At 29.5% G+C, this 17,734-nt stretch overlaps 4 protein-coding genes across 13 annotated transcripts; 1 reads left to right on the top strand and 3 right to left on the bottom strand.

Moving 5' to 3' along the window:
- Positions 1-231: 231 nt before the first annotated feature.
- On the bottom strand, positions 232-2,244 carry LOC122569202 (ataxin-3-like). 4 transcript variants are annotated; one of them, XM_043729862.1, is made up of 6 exons: positions 2,042-2,244; positions 1,803-1,977; positions 1,492-1,628; positions 1,107-1,261; positions 910-1,041; positions 232-797 (listed from the first exon to the last, which is right to left on the bottom strand). In XM_043729862.1, the coding sequence occupies exons 2-6, from the start codon at positions 1,872-1,874 to the stop codon at positions 376-378; spliced, it is 918 nt and encodes a 305-aa protein (XP_043585797.1). In that variant the 5' UTR covers positions 1,875-1,977; positions 2,042-2,244; the 3' UTR covers positions 232-375. The 4 variants fall into 4 exon arrangements, with proteins under 4 accessions (XP_043585797.1, XP_043585795.1, XP_043585796.1 ...); XM_043729860.1 differs by having other exon boundaries at positions 1,803-1,967; positions 2,042-2,243; XM_043729861.1 differs by having other exon boundaries at positions 922-1,041; positions 1,803-1,967; positions 2,042-2,238.
- Positions 2,245-2,490: 246 nt separating this feature from the next.
- On the top strand, positions 2,491-10,227 carry LOC122569190 (SRSF protein kinase 3). 2 transcript variants are annotated; one of them, XM_043729819.1, is made up of 6 exons: positions 2,491-3,319; positions 3,669-3,882; positions 3,963-4,278; positions 4,436-5,014; positions 5,087-5,381; positions 5,462-10,227. In XM_043729819.1, the coding sequence occupies exons 1-6, from the start codon at positions 3,099-3,101 to the stop codon at positions 5,751-5,753; spliced, it is 1,917 nt and encodes a 638-aa protein (XP_043585754.1). In that variant the 5' UTR covers positions 2,491-3,098; the 3' UTR covers positions 5,754-10,227. The 2 variants fall into 2 exon arrangements, with proteins under 2 accessions (XP_043585754.1, XP_043585755.1); XM_043729820.1 differs by having other exon boundaries at positions 2,494-3,319; positions 3,687-3,882.
- Positions 10,228-11,533: 1,306 nt separating this feature from the next.
- Positions 11,534-15,038, bottom strand: LOC122569189 (sodium/hydrogen exchanger 8). 2 transcript variants are annotated; one of them, XM_043729817.1, is made up of 5 exons: positions 13,269-15,038; positions 13,004-13,173; positions 12,557-12,928; positions 12,147-12,489; positions 11,534-11,708 (listed from the first exon to the last, which is right to left on the bottom strand). In XM_043729817.1, the coding sequence occupies exons 1-5, from the start codon at positions 14,554-14,556 to the stop codon at positions 11,680-11,682; spliced, it is 2,202 nt and encodes a 733-aa protein (XP_043585752.1). In that variant the 5' UTR covers positions 14,557-15,038; the 3' UTR covers positions 11,534-11,679. The 2 variants fall into 2 exon arrangements, with proteins under 2 accessions (XP_043585752.1, XP_043585753.1); XM_043729818.1 differs by having other exon boundaries at positions 12,158-12,489.
- Positions 15,039-15,182: 144 nt separating this feature from the next.
- LOC122569199 (2-(3-amino-3-carboxypropyl)histidine synthase subunit 2) lies at positions 15,183-17,619 on the bottom strand. Of its 5 annotated transcripts, none has more exons than XR_006317362.1 (6): positions 17,484-17,557; positions 16,704-17,037; positions 16,149-16,630; positions 15,781-16,075; positions 15,440-15,701; positions 15,183-15,257 (listed from the first exon to the last, which is right to left on the bottom strand). XR_006317362.1 is itself a non-coding variant. In XM_043729855.1 (6 exons), the coding sequence occupies exons 2-6, from the start codon at positions 17,397-17,399 to the stop codon at positions 15,532-15,534; spliced, it is 1,386 nt and encodes a 461-aa protein (XP_043585790.1). In that variant the 5' UTR covers positions 17,400-17,401; positions 17,484-17,619; the 3' UTR covers positions 15,295-15,531. The 5 variants fall into 5 exon arrangements, 4 of the variants coding, with proteins under 4 accessions (XP_043585790.1, XP_043585791.1, XP_043585787.1 ...); XM_043729855.1 differs by lacking the exon at positions 15,183-15,257 and adding an exon at positions 17,295-17,401 and having other exon boundaries at positions 15,295-15,701; positions 17,484-17,619; XM_043729856.1 differs by lacking the exon at positions 15,183-15,257 and adding an exon at positions 17,295-17,401 and having other exon boundaries at positions 15,295-15,701; positions 17,472-17,490.
- Positions 17,620-17,734: the final 115 nt, after the last annotated feature.

Genomic DNA, 17,734 nt, shown 5'->3' with positions numbered 1-17,734 from the left:
AGGGTGCACATGAAAATGAAAGTGTGTTCTCAACATAACGTTTTTGAGTTATGTCCAGGAAAAATGTAAACCAATGATATTAAAGTGCGTTCGAAAAACTGTCAAGTTTAATATTTTGCCGAAGTTATCAAAAAGCAAGTGTTTCATATTTGTGCTCAAAATACAAAATGGAGTGTTCTTTAAATAATAATAAGATTAAGCATTGGTAAAATAAACCAGTAATGCAGTCAATTAAAACTTATAACATGTACAGATCTTTTATTTATATATTTATTCTTGAAATACTTATCCATACTACACAAAGTAACTAGTTATTTATAATTTACAAATAAAATTTATTTTAATATAATATTAAAAATATTCTTGCACATATTATTAAATATTCAATTTCTGTGAAGTTTCTCCATTTGACGTTCTTGAGTATGTACCAAAGTGATTTAATTGGTGCCAGTGTAAGTCTTCAGATTCTGGTGTTGAAGGAGCAGTAGCACACTCTAAACTTAATTGAAGAGCCCGCCTTAAATCATCATCCTCATCTGTGTCATCAGTCCCACATGCTTTTTTATTGTAATCATGAAAATCCAAACTTAATTTAAGATATTTATCTACATCGTTTCTTTTATTCTCTTCAAAACTTAATTGAAGTGCTCTTTGTAATTCAGTATTTTCATCATCATCTTCATCACTTTTCTCAATCTTTATGGGAATTATCTTTTCTTGTAATTTGCTTGTCGGTACCTTTTCCTTACTAGTTAATGTTCTGGCAAACGTATTTGATATCACATTATTACTTACAGCTGTAAAATGAAAAATGCTCAATGTAGTAGAAGAAAATATGCTATTGTGAAATAATACAATTTCTTCTAGAATGAACAGTATTTATAAATTCATTATTTTTTCCTTTAATACCTAGATAATAACCTTTTGGTTTTGTTCTTAATGATGTTTGTCCTTTTGACATAGGTTCTATTGGATTTTTCATAAGAATATCATCTGCAGTACATTGTGGAAGTGCACCAATAACAATAAAAATAGAATAACCTATAAAAATATGTAATTACCTATATATAATTGTGCTCTTTGCTATACTTCATTAAGATGTTTACCTTCTTGTAACAACTGGGCTAAATACATTGAAAGATAAGTATCCGATATAAGTTCTGGCCCACTTAGTACTGAATTTAAATTAAACCATTGTCTTCCGATTTTTCTTATAGTGAACCAATGACCTTTGTAGTTACAAATATATGCTTTCATTTCTCTAAAAATAATATGTCTCTTTTAAATTTATAAATAAATAATAAAATTTAACTGTAAGTTTTGATATATAATAATTCATGCATATATATATATATATATATAATATAATATATAATATATAAATATAAATTATATATTAATTTCTCCATTTATAGTGATACAAAATAATTATACTTAATAAATATCTTTAAACTATCTCTTAAATGAATTAGAAACAATTAAGTAACATACAAAGGATCATTCTGTGCCATTATAGCTGCAGATTCCGTACTATTATATGGAATTAACTCTAATCCCCAAACTTTTAACGCACTACTGATTACTTGAACTGAGAAGTATCCACTGTCATCCATATTTCCTGATGGTTGCTAAGCAAAATAATTAATGCCCTTTACCACATATGATATTATTAGTACATATTAATATTTCAAATAAAATAAATTGACGAATATCATAGAATGTTTAAAAAGTTATAATTTGTTATTATATTGTGCAATATATTGCAATGAAAGATGTAAAATATCTACAATGCACAGATTCACCTCTAAAAAAAGTTTATAATCTTCGCTGTCAACACCAGATTCTGCCATTCTTATCCTCTCCTCTTCATCCATTTGGTGACCTAAACTAGCAAGATCTACAGCATTGTAATATGGTCCTTGTAGAAGTGCGTTTAAACAATGTTGTGCGCATAAAAATCCCTCTTGCTGCAATAAACTTTGCCGTTAAAACGATTTACATTGGAGAAAGCCATTAGATACTCATGTATATTATTATTTACCTTTTCGTGAAATATGGTGTCCATTTTTTTAACACTTCTTTAACGTAGTGCGTGAGACATATAAATATTAAGTAATAACTAAATCATACGTCGAAAAATCTAAAAAGATTCTACGATCAAACGTCACCCACAAAAATATTTTTTGGTTATAACCAGAAATGTGTCATATACAGTTGGCGGTACTTTTGGATATTATGATTCACGTATATAGTATTGCCATCTTGTAACAGATTCTATAGTTGTACAATTATAAACAAATGTTTCTCATTTAAAATCCGTTATTCATGCATGCTATTAATAGTTATCTAATTTTTTTATATAGAAATTATTTGTGTAGATAAACATAGAAATTATTTTATACATAAATGATTTCTTATATAAGATCTTAATCCAAGGATAATGAAAAAATACAGAAGAATTTTATACAAAATATAAAAGATTAATTTAGATATATTTCGTATAATGTGCTTCCATTGACTATATATGTGTTAATTATAATTGGTATGTTATCGTTATATAATGATACTAGCTGATACTAAACATTATTTTTGATTGGCTGCGATGTGATTGATACATTATTCATCGAAACGTGTTTCAAGTTTCACCAAAGGAAACCTTAAGCTAAGTACAGAGTACTCTATGAATTTTATCAAAAGATAGAATAGAGACTTTAGAATAACCGAAGCATCAGAAACTATAAAATAATTATTTAAAGGCTTTAGATCGAATTGGAAGCTCGATTCCTACTACGAGATAGAAAAGTATACTGAATTATCGAGTAACAAGCATTAACGAAGGGAGAAGTAGGAGATTGTGAGTGGGCGGGGGCGGCCATACTCAAACAACCGCCGAACGAAGTGCGCGGCACAGCGCAGAAATGAGACGATAATAAACCGCATCATAATCATATCGTTCGTAAACCCGGGGTGGGTGACGGTAACGGGTGTAAGTGCCTCCATTGAAACGAAAAATTACGGAAGGAAGCGAAGACGGAAGTGTGAGAAGTGTTAAAGAAAGAGACGAAAGCGGCCCGACGAATCGAGGTGCAGAGAACGGTATGAGTGCAAAGACAGACGTGAACAGGCGAGTCCTAGCGATTCAGGCCAAAAAAAAAAGGCACAAGCCAAGTAAGCGAAAAGGAAAGGGTAACGCTCAAGATGAATCAGAAACATCAGGAGCTCAATGCTCGAAAGCATCGGCTACTCAACAAGGGCAAGGATCGGGTTTCTATCAGGATGCTTCTGCACAGAGACCATATTCCAGTGACAATGGAAACAGGTATCTGAGTTTCTTTAATATGTCATTTTATTCTATTATGTTGATACTATTCTCACTGTCATTTTGTTATTTATGTAAATGTCGTTGATATGATATGAAAGTTCTATCAAACTTTCTATCAAAATCTTTTTTACACGGCAACATGGATAAATTTTATCATTCGATAACTCTTGCGAAAAATACTAAATATTTGAATAAATGTATTTCGTTGTGTTCCGTTTTATTATGGAATAATTTAATTTAGAAACTTTTATCTGTTGAAATCCCCATGAAAATTTTTGAAAGCAATCTGTAGTCTTTTATTTTTTGATTCGACTTGCTCCCTACCTTTCCTAACTGGAACTTACAGATTGGAACCATGTCATAGCTCAAGTAACGAAACAATGGAGGATGGTGATGAAGTATACAGTAGTGAGGATGAAGAACAAGAGGACAGTAGTGACTATTGTAAAGGAGGATATCATCCTGTTAAAATAGGAGATTTATTCTTAAATCGTTATCATGTAACTCGTAAACTTGGTTGGGGTCATTTCTCAACAGTCTGGCTTTGTTGGGATTTACAGGTATATATCTGATTTATAATAAAAGGCATTTTTTTGTTCGGTAAAATTATAAGTGGAATGTTCTAAAATGTGTTCTTCAGGATAAACGATTTGTGGCACTTAAAGTCGTCAAATCTGCATCTCATTTTACTGAAACTGCATTGGATGAAATTAAATTGTTAAAAGATGTGCGTGATATAGATCCCAGTGATCCTAAACGCAATAAAACCGTCCAGTTACTCAATGACTTCAAGATCAGTGGCATTAATGGTTTGCATGTTTGCATGGTATTTGAAGTGCTTGGGCATAATCTTCTAAAATTGATCATCAAATCCAACTATAGAGGAATTCCAAGAAACAATGTTAAACGTATCATCAGACAAGTTCTTGAAGGTCTTGATTATCTACACAATAAATGTAAGATTTTTTTAATGAAAATTGTGTTTAGTATTTAATATTACTATACTAGATACAATTTGTGTCAACAGGTTATTCTAACATGATTTAAATTTGAAATATTTAACATTATTATCATAGAAATTAATTACTAGCCTAAAATACTTTTCTTTTTTAGGTAAAATTATTCATACAGACATCAAACCTGAGAATGTCCTTGTTTGTGTTGATGAAGCTTATATAAGAAAATTGGCTTGTGAAGCTACAGAATTACATTCACTTGGAATGAAGTTGCCAGTATCTTTAATCTCAACTGCACCAAAGGAATTCCAAGAACCTACTCCTAATTCTAAAATGTCAAAAAATAAAAAGAAAAAGCTTAAGAAGAAAGCGAAACGTCAAAATGAATTATTAAAGAAACAAATGGAACAAATAGAAGAACTTGAAGAACAAGATAAACTTGCAAATAGTACAAGAGCAAATGGAGAATTAGAAACAAATAGTCCAGATCAAGACATAAATACAGAAAGTATAGAAGATAATACTGAAAGCAAAGGTTCACCTGATATCTCAGAACCATCTGCACCTTCATTACACATAAATGGTGTAGATAGTTTAACAGCTGAAGAGAAAGCAGAAAATCAATTACCTCAACAACCTGAAAAAATGGAAAATGCAAACTCATGTGACATAGAGAAGAACTGTGGTGAAGAAGTACATTCACCTGATCATGACGATACAGACGAGTGTAGTGAAGGTAAAATCTACAGTATTATATTATATAACTTATAAATAATTACAATAACTTTATATTTATTATTTTTTATAGGTCGCAATTTACATCCACCTGAAAGTAAACAATTGAAAAGAGCATCTGTAGCTCCTTTAGATCCTGCCCTAGTAGAATGTGATGTTGAAGTAAAAATAGCAGATCTTGGTAATGCATGTTGGGTCTACAGAAAATTTACAGATGATATTCAAACTCGTCAGTATAGATCATTAGAAGTGTTATTAGGATCTGGATATGATACATCTGCAGATATATGGTCCACTGCCTGTATGGCATTTGAACTAGCGACTGGTGATTATCTCTTTGAACCACATAGTGGTAATTATTATTGCAGGTAAAGCATCATCTTTTTTGTAATTGTTTAAAATTATTTATTAGTATCATTATAAAGTACATTTTGCTTCTTTATTACAGAGACGAAGATCATTTAGCACACATTATTGAATTGCTTGGAGAAATACCAAGACATATTGCTCTTTCTGGCAAAAACTCAAAAATGTACTTCAATAAGAAAGGTGAACTGAAACGGATCACTGGACTAAAACCTTGGGGACTGTACGAGGTGCTCACAGAAAAGTACGATTGGTCGCCAAGAGAAGCGCGCGAGTTTGAAGAGTTCCTAACTCCGATGCTAGCGTTTGACCCGAGTATGCGAGCTACAGCAGCAGAGTGCCTGAAGCATCCGTGGCTGAAAATCAAAAAGTGATCATTTTTTTTATCGTTTTATCTTTAAATTCTTCAACACAACTACACTTCTACCACCCTGATGTAATTATACATATGTCGGGAGTGTGACAAGAGGCAACGACCGACAATGGTCAGGTTCTTTCGCATTATACATATAGCTTTATTTTTGCGTGACGAGTGTATCATCACTGAAAACGCACAGCATAAAATTATTTAATATTTAATATTATAATATTATTATAATATACATACATAATGTAATAATGTTATAATATTTAATATTATAGAATGCAAAATTATTAAAAATACATTTTATAAATTATAATTTAGAAGTGATTTTTACCTTTTTTAGCTGTTGGTAGTTTTGATTATCATTTACGTCCACGCGATTATGACTAATTTCATACAGCAAAGGAGATATTTAATATTGGGACAATTGGAAAAGAAAGAACTTGCTACATTCCACCAAATTCCAATATTTGCTGCAATTGAATATGCTTCTAATTGTAACACTCTCGACGATGGCTGCCTACTTGTGTATTTATAAATTTGTTAAATCATGTTTTTCATTTAGTATAATGCTACCTTAAATTAAAATTTCGTAGTACTTTATTATTTTACATGGTCATCGTTATATTATCCTTTATACTACTTGTCACTTAATTTATAAAATATCCCAAGAGTCATGGGACCTACTCATAATGTACTTTAAGAAAGGGCAGGCCCATTGTTGTATTATAACGAATATTGAAATTTTCATTAAAATATTTCTTTTTCATTAAATTGATTATTCGAAATTTACTGATAGCAGGTTTTTTCTCTGTGATCTCTCCTTGTGCTTAATTAGTGTGTGTTCAGAAAAAAATATAATAATCATTACTATCATTGTCTCTATACTGGTTAAAAAGATACTCATAACACATACTGGAACGTGTGTTTAAGGAACTGAATCTTTGTACAAATTCAATGAATGCAGAAATACATATATTGTTAGTATAATTAAGAGTTGGTCGCCAGATTCTTGGTAAAACAGATATGTTTCGGAATAAGACAGTGCATACTTCATTCAACTACAGTAAATAAACCAGAGGAAAGGATACGAGCTTGTAGTAATATACAGTAATCTTACAATAATTATAAATTTTAACTATCACATAAATAATAAACTTATAGGTATCAAAAAATGAATTTGTAATGGAATTATTGCAAATGCATATACACTGTCGGATTTCGAACAATGACCGAGGCATTCAATATTTGTGGTATATATTTTCGTTCACTTTTATTTATTATACATTTCTTTATACTGCTGAGAAGCGTGTATCATATACATATTGTACAATTATGAAAAAGGGAGACTAGTTTCTACATCATGACTGAAATTTCGGTAAACATAAAATAACCATGGTAAAGGAGATACGACTTAAGTTCTGTGCGACCTTCTTTACTTCGAGCTATTGACTGATTATTAAGCTCTCTGCCGATAAATTGTCTTCTATTTTATAATGAAGATAGCGAAACAGTACGATCATTGAACTAGTGAACATTCAACATCACAAATATATTTGTGTTGTTGAATTTTGTTTATGCTTCCAAACGAATGTTCTGTTTCGCTGTGTCTGCCAATTTAAAATCATTTCATCATCAAAAAACTGAGTAGTTAAAAAGCATTTTGAATGAAACTAGTGGAGATGCATATGAAAAGGACAGTTATTATTAACTACATTTCATTAGTTGAGAATATATTTATTCCGGGTAAAAGAGGAAAATAATTACTTAAAGTAAGCTATTTAAATATAGTTACGTTTATTTTTATTAAGAGTTTGTAAATCGATGAGTCTTAAAAAGAGACTACTCTAGTAGTTTAATCCATAATTCACTTCAACATTTAATATTCATACTTTCGAAAAATGAAAGGAAAGATATGGGATTGTTGATGTTGACTTTTACAATATTTAAGAGAGATACATGATTCAGTAAGAATATTTGTTTTATTTTATTTTATTTCTATGCATATCCTTAACGAAAATGCCTCTTCTACCTGTACTGTGATCGATGAAATTCAAGCTTTTCATTTCACATTATCGTACTTGCTTAACTATCCCCGTGTAATCATGTGATCCCACCGTAATTATGATCTTGGGACTGATGATGGCAATCGTGTTGAATTTGTACAGTACGCAACCGAAGTTATCGTAGTTATATACACCGATATTATTTTATGAAACGCGGCCAGTGAAATCCGGAAACAGTGCAGTAAATAACAAGGACACAAGGAATTGCATGGAAGAATGTCTTTTCCAAAGTACATCTCGAATTTTTGCACGGCCGTCCTTCTAGTTGATGACTGGTAACTGATCATCGTGTATTTCTATGTTGTTAATGATAATTCTCATTTTGATGAAGAACAATATATAATACGATGTATGTTACCAAGCGAGGAAGATCTTCAAAAACGAGTGATAATTTGCAATTATGCAACAATCATGTTGTATGATAAGCGAATGATTGGTTTTTTTAGTAACGGTTCAACGGATTTCAACGACATGCGATTTCACCGCGTAGCCGCACATTACGATTATACATACCGAAATATACATATAAATATATAAATAAATATATATATATATATAGATATACATATATACATAGAATAAATCGAATGACAATTTATGTAGGTGTGATTCGCTGCTTGGCGCTAGGATAGTTAGGATGAAATTAACATACATTAACAGCAAAAAATGTGTATAGCTTGATGTACGAGAGACCGCCCGCCCCGCCCCCTTGTTTCCCTCTAAGGTTTGAAGAAGTAATGTATTCGTACATATATTAAAACTTGAAAGCTCGTTGCGCATCATTTTTTTTCTTATAATATATTATATAATTCCATAATAGAAGAACCACTTCTACGAGTACAGAACAAGAAAGATCAATGAAGAGTTAAGCAAAGCCAAAGAGGCTTGTTTATACAGGGACCCAAGTTTGAAACTTTTACAGATTTATGTTCCAGTCGGTAGATTTAATCATGCGCCATGTAGAGATATGACTGAATGATTAAAATTTACGCGCATTAATTATACATAGTGAGCTAAGTTCGATATAGGAAATCTAATTTTGTTCTTAAAATTCGTCTGAACTGGGTCTTTAAGAAAACTCACTATTACATGTTTCTTTCAATCTGCTATCGTTGGAATAAGATTCTTCGATCATAAAAAGACAAGAAAATAGTACATGAATTATAAAAACGCACTGAGGAGGAACAAACAATATCAGTATCAAGGAAACGTGTGTAAATGGAACATACAATGTGATTTTTTGTAATATTACAACGTTGAAAAACGTGGATCGGCAGATAAAGTTGTGGACTCGGAATGGAAATCTGATGTTTGATAAAATAAAAGAAAATGAATCTCACATGAACACCAAGTTATATTATGTAAATTGTGGCGTGTGTAACACACACGTATCTATGAGATATTGTAAATATTGAAATGGAATTGGGGATTTTACACATTTTTAGACCGAAGCGTCTGCATTAAAAAAAAAATCTGCGATAAGTTTAGGGAAGTGCTTGAAAATCTACTCCAATGGATTATGCACGCTGTATAACGACCACTTAGTCAGATTATAATCCCTTGGAACATTTTCTGTAATAAATGGATACAATCGGGTATGATATTGTTTTACGAATTGATATATAGTCATAATGGTCATAGCGTTGTAGGATTATTTAACTCTGCATGCTTAGTCGATTGCTCGATGTTGTACATACACACATGTACTATACTGAGCATTAATAAGGATATAACTATTGATAAAAATGCATATAGAAGCTCATGATATATGAAGATCCTTTTTAGAACTTTATTGGGTGATAATCCAATGCGTGAATAATATTTGAACAGAGAATATGTATAATTAAACTGACTGGAGCATTAGCAGAAAAGGAGGCAAGTGTGTTCTGCCATGCTTTTAGACAATACTTCATTAATCAAAAGGATAATAATATTTATCCTTGTATTAACGTTGGCTGAATAGAATTTAAATTGCCGTAATATCAAATAAAAAATAAATAACATAAAAACAAAAGATGTGCTCTTTATAAAAAGAAATGATGCAAATTTTGCTCATTTTATCAACTTCGATCGTTCTAAAAATATCTTACATTGAATTTAAATTTCATGCAACGTTCATCACTGTATTTCCTATACTCGATGTGTTTTTGCACTAATAGAGGAAAGAAACGTATCATAAAATCAAAACTACTGTTTTCTATGCCTATATACATACATATATACATTTACCTTCATACCATTATATCTTCATGATCAAAAGGAAATATCGTAAAAGATCAATTATAAGAAGGGTATTAGGAAATTGCAACAAATCGTTTTTAAAGACAAATATGCCTCATGCTCCAGTCAATCAATGTACAACCAGATGAGGCATAAAAAGTGTAGACATAATAAAGTAGAGATAATGATTCGAACAAATAAACGGATTTGATGTTTAGACGCTGCCTCCGTTATGTGCCCTGCCGCAGAAAAATAAGATAACAGACCCATGTACCCACCTTCCGAGATCGGTATATGATATTAAAAATAAATTCACATTAAAATAAAATTTACTGTATTTTTTCTTTTATCTCCATATGGCCTTTGAAATCACTAAAAAAAACTTTTTTCGGAATCAATGATTTATTATACAAACTATATATTTTGAATTATTAATATCCTTATATATTAAGTGAGATTTTAATTATGAAAATTATAGATTACAATTGAAAATATTTATTCTTAAATTGAGAAAATATAACTATTCGATCTAACTATATTAAAATAATCGAATTTATTAAATAAATAAAATATTACAACATAAAAAATCAAGATATACATCCACATATTGTGATTCATAATTGGTACGATATAAAAGAAATATGAAAGTAAAATACTTTCGTAAATTGTTATTATTGAAAAATTAAAAATTGTTTTTCTGTTTTGGACATGAAATATAGGTAGTACAATCTAAAATTTATTTCGAAAACGGATCATATTATTAATTAATATTATATATAATAAAAACATATATTAAGATAAAAGAAAATATATATCTTTTATTCATACAAATTAAAATATAATACTTCAAACATATATATTGTATGTACAAAATGTAATCATTTTATACACCCATACTTTAATAACATAATAGGGTATTTATAAATAGTATGATCAATAGTAAGCGACCTTGTGTAAATTTAGAATTATATGCTATTTTAAACATTAACTGTTACAGATTTTATTGAAAAAATGGAATGTATAAATACCCTATGGTAATATATCTTTATGTATCATATATGTATATACACAGATAAAAAATATGTTATTTTATATAATTCACAAAGAACTAGTTATTTAAACAAAATTTTAATCGTCAAACTGATATTCGCACTAAATAATTAAAATCTCTATGTCTTAGATTAATCTATATTTTTATGAAATTATACTTATATTTCCTAATAAGTATATTTTTAGTGCCATATGAATTTTATAATTCATACAAATATTTATTTTGCACGATATGCAATATAACTATTTTATGGTGTATACAATCTTTTGTGCAGAAATTTAAATATTTTTAAAAATATCACATTTCTCATTATTACATTATATTATTTAACCATCGTTAATTAAATCAACGTGAATTAAATACTTTTTCTTATCCATTACTTATAATATTACATAGTGATTTAAAAATTATAACTTATAAGTTTTTAAAGATGATCAACTGTATCATTGTTAATATAATGTAGGAATTTGTTATTTTTATACTTTGTCTAACATTAATGCAATGTCAATTTCTACAATATGAGTTTGCAGGTATTTTTAACTGATGAAACAACTCATAAATTTATATATAATTTACTTGTTACTAAATTTACTTGATCATTAATTAATCAGACCAATCCTCGTCCTCTCTGTAAATTAATAGCAATTAATGTTTCAAAATTTTAGGTGATACCCCAACTCACCCCTCACCAACAATAAGCTTTGACAGCAAAGCAATGTTTAGATGGCATATGATCTTCATTACTAAATTTTCATAACTATATAACAATCATAAGCTGTTCATTGAGCTAATAAATAATTTTTTTATTGATATATTTTCTTCTGAAATAATACCTTATTGTCGTAGAGAATATTATTTCGTTGCAATATAAATCAGAAAAAATTGAGTTACAACCTTGGATTTTAAAATATTGTAGAAGAAAAAATTAAAACTATGCTCAGAATCACAGAAAATTTGTTCATTAAATTGTAGTAGATGTCACTATTAAGGAAAGTTCATATACATTTACAATATAAGCAGAGCAATGACAGCACATTTAGCACATCACACAAAATAAATTAAATACTTAATATAGACCCATGACTTGGACGTCTTTTGCTTTGTTTTCCATGTATTTGATTCTGATTTTCCACGGACAAATTTATATTTAGTTGTGCTGTTGATGCAGTTGTTACTTCATCATCTGACTCCATTGGACTAATTCGGATGGCTTGATACCATTGATTTGTTAAATCTGTCATTTGAGATTTACAATCTTTCAGTTCTTGCTGTGTAAACCTCCTTGTGAAAAAGGGGATAAAGAATTTTAGATCCCATCTTGCAAAACCACGAATACGGGACTGAAGAAAAGATACTTCAATCTCTTCTTCTGTAAGTTCTGATAAATGTTCAGAATCTATTGTTTGTCCCTAGAATAAAAACATACACAAAATATAAATATCTTTTTTATATAAATATTTTTATATATTAACATACCCATTCTCTAGTTTTACTTAGTGAAATTTCTTTATCTTTTCTTTTCCTTCTACTATTACTCTTTTGCTTCTTTTCTGCTCTCAAAAATTTCAGTAATGGCATAGTAGAACCACCAAATATTAATGTTGTAAACAATACAATAATTAAAGTAGTGGTTATAATCACATGTCGTGTTTCATCACTAAAATCCAAATGCAATGATAAAGCATAAGAAATAGCACCACGTAAACCACTAAACCACATTATGAACATCATTTTTCTAGTAATCTGATGTTCCCGGAAACGATTTACAAGAAAAGCTAAAGGAAAGATATTTGCAGCTCTTCCAATCAGGCACAGAACTATAGACCATATAACCAATGCTGGTTCAACCTACAATTGATAATCAGTATTAATATAAAATATATTATGGAAATTAAATGTAAATCTTATATCATATTACTTTACCCTGTGTCTGAAACTAAACAAAGCTAATCCTAGATATGCAAATACACAAGTTTCGGCAATAAACGCTAAAGTTCTCATAGTTTGTTGCATTGTAATTTGAGTAACAGTTGATAAATTGAAATGTGTATAATGTGACATTACAATCCCATTAAATAAAATTGCCATAATACCTGAAACAATTTATTATATTTAACTATTAAACTATTTACTTATCTTAATTTATTTATTTCATTTTTACATTAAATTAAAAAATTCATGTTCATACCAGACAGTTGTATGCCTTCTGCCAAAACATAAGGTGCATAAGTAAATACCAACATAAGTCCAAATTCAAGAGAGGGATTTTTTCTGAGATCCACATGTTTAAGTAATAAAGCACTTATGAGAGCAAAAACAACTCCAATGCCAGCAGAGGCAAAAAACATAAGACAAAATCTATTTAAGCCAAGTATAATGGCTTCACTGGTAGTTGTTGCATTATTGGACTCCAACACAGATGTAGTTAATACAATTGATATGGCATCATTTAATATAGACTCACCGAAAACTAACATATTTAATACTGGATCTACTTCTAAAGCATGAAATATAGCTACAGTAGCAACAGGATCTACTGCTGATATCAATGATCCAAATGCAAAACTTTCAACAAAACTAAGTTTATATGCTACCTGTGCCAATCCCAACAAATAAATTCCAGCTCCAATAACAAATGCAGATATTGCTGTTCCAAATATAGCAAAAACTAAAATACTACCAATATTTTGAAAGAAATTTCCTTTGTGCAAATTATATCCTGATTCAAATATAATAGGTGGAAGAAGTACGAGAAAGAATGCAGTTGGAGAAAAGGCTTCTTCTTTTCTCCAATTAGCTATATTTTGATTTGACATGAGATTTATAATCATACCAATAGCTCCCCCCAAGAAAACAATCACCACCGACTCTGGTAGGTATTGAAAATTTGTTTGTAACATAAGATGTATAAGTAAAATACCTAAAGCTAAAACACAGAGGACAAAAAATATGGACATAGAACTATTATGTTCTTCTTCTGCAGATCCCTTATCGGGTAATACTGGTTCTGCTGGCACAATTGTTGTTGTACTTGTGTTTGTTGCATTATTAATATCTGGAACTTGTGATGGAATTGTGAAATCTGACATATTGTTCCCATTTTTATCATTAATAATAGTTGTAGATATTATATTAACTTTTTCTGTCGTTTGATTAATATCACTATCTGGTCGAACTGAGGTTGTAGGTATATTTTGAGATGTATTTACTGTATTTGAAGTAGTAGCATTCAATTTTAAATTATTGCTATCAGAGTTTTCTGATGTATGCGATTCTATTGATACATCAGTACTTATCTTTGTTGGCGTGAAATGTTTTAATACGATATTTGTACTGTCCAATGTGATATTTTCGTGCCTGAGGTTAGAAATCTCCTGCGCATTTGACACTACAGCCCACACATTAAAACCAAAAGATATAATATAAATTATAAAACTTTTATATAAGAGTTTATTACTAATTGAATAAAACTTCATTTTTAAAATATTTTCGTCACTTAGATGTACATTTCTCTGGTTATGTTTAACATTGCAATGACAGCTGATTCAGATTATTTCAATATCTCGTTATATGCTTACGTCATACATTGAACACGTGTTTCAACTTCAATCATAGACATATACAGATATACTACGCATTTCCGTAAGACGTAACGTAACACTGTCGGTAAGAGGCAGTGAAGGTAACCCAGCAATGAGAGAACAATATTGTGATTATTCCTTTCTCTCTTTAATGGATATTTTGATGGGGGAAAAAAAGGGAGAAAATAGGGGAAGAGCTTATGTCATAGACGATGTACGGCGGGTCGCTCTTTTATTGTTCTCCCCACTTTTTGCACAATGCGAGAGTGCGATACTTCGGCGATCCCGGTACTATCTGTGTCCTTCAATGTGGTCTTCAGATCGCATATAAGAACGCGTAGTCTATCTGTATAAGTCTATGGTTTTGACAGGGAAATTTATACAGACTCATAAAACGTAAATTAACAAAGAATGTTTCGTATAAACTATAAGTTATTTTTTAATACTGTTTCAAATAAATTAATAAAGAACACAGTAAAATTTAAAAAAGTCAACTCTTTCAGGAACAAATGCTTTTTGTGTCATTTTTAATCAGTGCATTAACAAGTGTATTTTTAATCCATTGTCAGTAATAGAAACACTTCTTATCTGATTTTCTGTAAATAAGACATAATGCATTAAAATTAGGACCGATTTTTTCGAAAATAAATACATCTATCGTTTAATTAATTAACAATTTGTCAAAATACATAGTTAAGCATAGGAAGTTATAGTTTAAGCAGTTATAGTTAAGCATAGGAAACATAAAGTATGTGAAAGGGTTAATTATATCACTAACACTTGTGTGTAAAGATCAGAGAAATTAAACAACATTCTTTCTCTTGAAAAGAACACCAATCTAGAGTATAGAAATTATTATATTTATTATGTTCATTCATTATTATCTTCTCTGGAAATAGGCTCGTTTTCATAGCAACTTGGTAATCCACAGCGGCCAATTTCTGCTGAATGTACTGCATCTTTGCCTAATCTTTGTTCAACCCCTTTCCACGATCTATTATATAAAAATTCTGCTCCCGCTTTCCCAATTGCAACAACATCTAAGTCCATTAAAATAATGATATTAGACAAAATATGCTTTATTGTAATTTGTTGATATCTTTTAAAACATGTAAATACCTGATGAATTATTAATTGCTAGAGCATTCATCTTGTCTGTACATGGAATATTTTCATCGCAATTTCTAAGTTCACCAGTAATTAAAGAAACATCTGAATCTGTTGATGGCTTAAAATCAACATAATTCACTCCTCCAGGAAGTATTTGTCTAAAATCCATACAATATTGTGTATAACATTCCCTTGAACTATTAAATGCCAATTCTACTTCATAAGGCATTAATAGTGGCTTTAAGAATTCTCTAGAATCAAATATTTCATTTTCGGGGCATGTTATTACAACAAAAGCATCGATCTGAAAAGATAAAATACATTGTTACCCATATTAGCAATGTATTTAATACTTCAAGTAACATTATTCAACATACCTCAGGAAAATTAGCAAGTTTTGTTGGATTTATTTTACCAACACTTAAAATATAAGATTTCTTCTTTTTTTCTTTTAGGATGTTTTTAACCATTGTTATTATTTTAAGATAATCTTTAATACCTAGAGTAGCCACAACTATACCAACAACTCTAGCATCTTTTAATTTCTCAACTACAAATCTTCTTCTTTTTAACCATGGTGTATTTAAAATTTCATATTCAACAATGCTATTATTTTCAAAATAGTACCATTTTTTTGCAGAGATTGTCATTGCTAATCTAGTAAATGTGTTTCCACCATTTCCCAAGAAAAATGCTATATAATCTTCTATTTTATATTCCTTATCTAATTTAAAACATCTACCTAAGATTATCGTAGATGCGTCATCTTTGACATCTGTGAATTCTACATTAGAGATACAATTTAATGAAGTAAAGATTAAATTCTTATAAACAGCATTTAATATTTTATATATCTTTTCTGAAATAGAAACATATTTGTAAAAGTAATTGAATACATTAAATAAACATTTTTTTAGATTTAAGAAACTTACCAATTTTATGTGCATAAGCAATATCATAAAAAAATAAAATTTTTTCAGTCTGATCCACAAAATTTAATTTAAATTTACTAATAAGTTCTGATGTATCAATTTCTTGCTTGAGTAACACATGAAATACAGGTAAACGAGTAGTTGGATTTAGACAAGCATGACCAAAATGTATTATGCTATCAGCATTAATATGCTGAGCAGCTATTTCATCAACACAACAATTACCATAGGAAGTATCTCCCAAAATATATACTTTCTTGTTGATACAGTTTTCCAAACGTAATGCAATTTCTACTGAATCTGGTAAAAGGTTATCAGGAAATTGTAGGCAGACCTAGAAATATAGAACAATTATCAGACTGATACTTGTAGTATGTATTTATAATTATGAACTTGACTACTTTCAATTGTAAATATATTTATGAAATATTATAGTATATGTCAATATAATGACAGATACATCTAACCTCCAAATCATGCTTTTAGCCTATTGGAAATATAGAAGAAAATTAAATATTTTATTAAAATTATATTATATGTCATATATTTCTAATTAATAAGACAACTATCACAGAAATAAAAGACTCAAACCTTATTTAAATTACGCTCATTAATCCATTTACCACATTTTTCTACCTCGTAAGGATCATATTTGCTAGTATCGTTCATTTTGTCTTCTATATTTCTATTAGTCATTTCTGAAATTATATCATTTCATATACTAATACACTAAATTGTACATAATAAAAATTGTTTACAAACAAATACATTTACATATACCATAAATCTATGAACGTATTGCATACACATGTATTCACACCTATTGTTAGTACTTAAATCACGTACACTATACGACATGAAAAATCTGTATAGGACATATTCACCTATGTATACTGTATACATTACATACTTAAAATGTAATAATATTCACAAAGATAATTATAAATTTGAAACTCTTTACAACAATTCTTACATACGTCTAATTTTTTAATTATTCAAATTATTTATTAAATACATTTTTGATGTCTTGT

The sequence above is a fragment of the Bombus pyrosoma genome, linkage group LG7 (genome assembly GCF_014825855.1).
Source record: "Bombus pyrosoma isolate SC7728 linkage group LG7, ASM1482585v1, whole genome shotgun sequence".
Lineage (NCBI taxonomy): Eukaryota > Metazoa > Arthropoda > Insecta > Hymenoptera > Apidae > Bombus > Bombus pyrosoma.
This window is presented reverse-complemented; position numbering and strand designations above follow the sequence as displayed.

Excerpts from the sequence above, each read along its gene's own strand:
- LOC122569189 (XM_043729817.1), bottom strand. The coding sequence starts at position 14,556 with ATGAAGTTTTATTCAATTAGTAATAAACTCTTATATAAAAGTTTTATA. Across the intron at positions 12,929-13,003 it reads TGTTTAGTTTCAGACACAGG|GTTGAACCAGCATTGGTTAT; the intron begins GTAAAGTAATAT and ends TATCAATTGTAG. Across the intron at positions 12,490-12,556 it reads TAAGTAAAACTAGAGAATGG|GGACAAACAATAGATTCTGA; the intron begins GTATGTTAATAT and ends TTTTTATTCTAG.
- LOC122569202 (XM_043729860.1), bottom strand. The coding sequence starts at position 2,065 with ATGGACACCATATTTCACGAAAAG. Across the intron at positions 1,968-2,041 it reads ACACCATATTTCACGAAAAG|CAAGAGGGATTTTTATGCGC; the intron begins GTAAATAATAAT and ends AGTTTATTGCAG. Across the intron at positions 1,629-1,802 it reads ATTATAAACTTTTTTTAGAG|CAACCATCAGGAAATATGGA; the intron begins GTGAATCTGTGC and ends TATTTTGCTTAG.
- LOC122569190 (XM_043729819.1), top strand. The coding sequence starts at position 3,099 with ATGAGTGCAAAGACAGACGTGAACAGGCGAGTCCTAGCGATTCAGGCC. Across the intron at positions 5,015-5,086 it reads TACAGACGAGTGTAGTGAAG|GTCGCAATTTACATCCACCT; the intron begins GTAAAATCTACA and ends TATTTTTTATAG. Across the intron at positions 5,382-5,461 it reads AGTGGTAATTATTATTGCAG|AGACGAAGATCATTTAGCAC; the intron begins GTAAAGCATCAT and ends TCTTTATTACAG.
- LOC122569199 (XM_043729855.1), bottom strand. The coding sequence starts at position 17,399 with ATGACTAATAGAAATATAGAAGACAAAATGAACGATACTAGCAAATAT. Across the intron at positions 17,038-17,294 it reads ATGAGCGTAATTTAAATAAG|GTCTGCCTACAATTTCCTGA; the intron begins GTTTGAGTCTTT and ends CTATATTTCTAG. Across the intron at positions 15,702-15,780 it reads AGCAATTAATAATTCATCAG|ATGTTGTTGCAATTGGGAAA; the intron begins GTATTTACATGT and ends TAATGGACTTAG.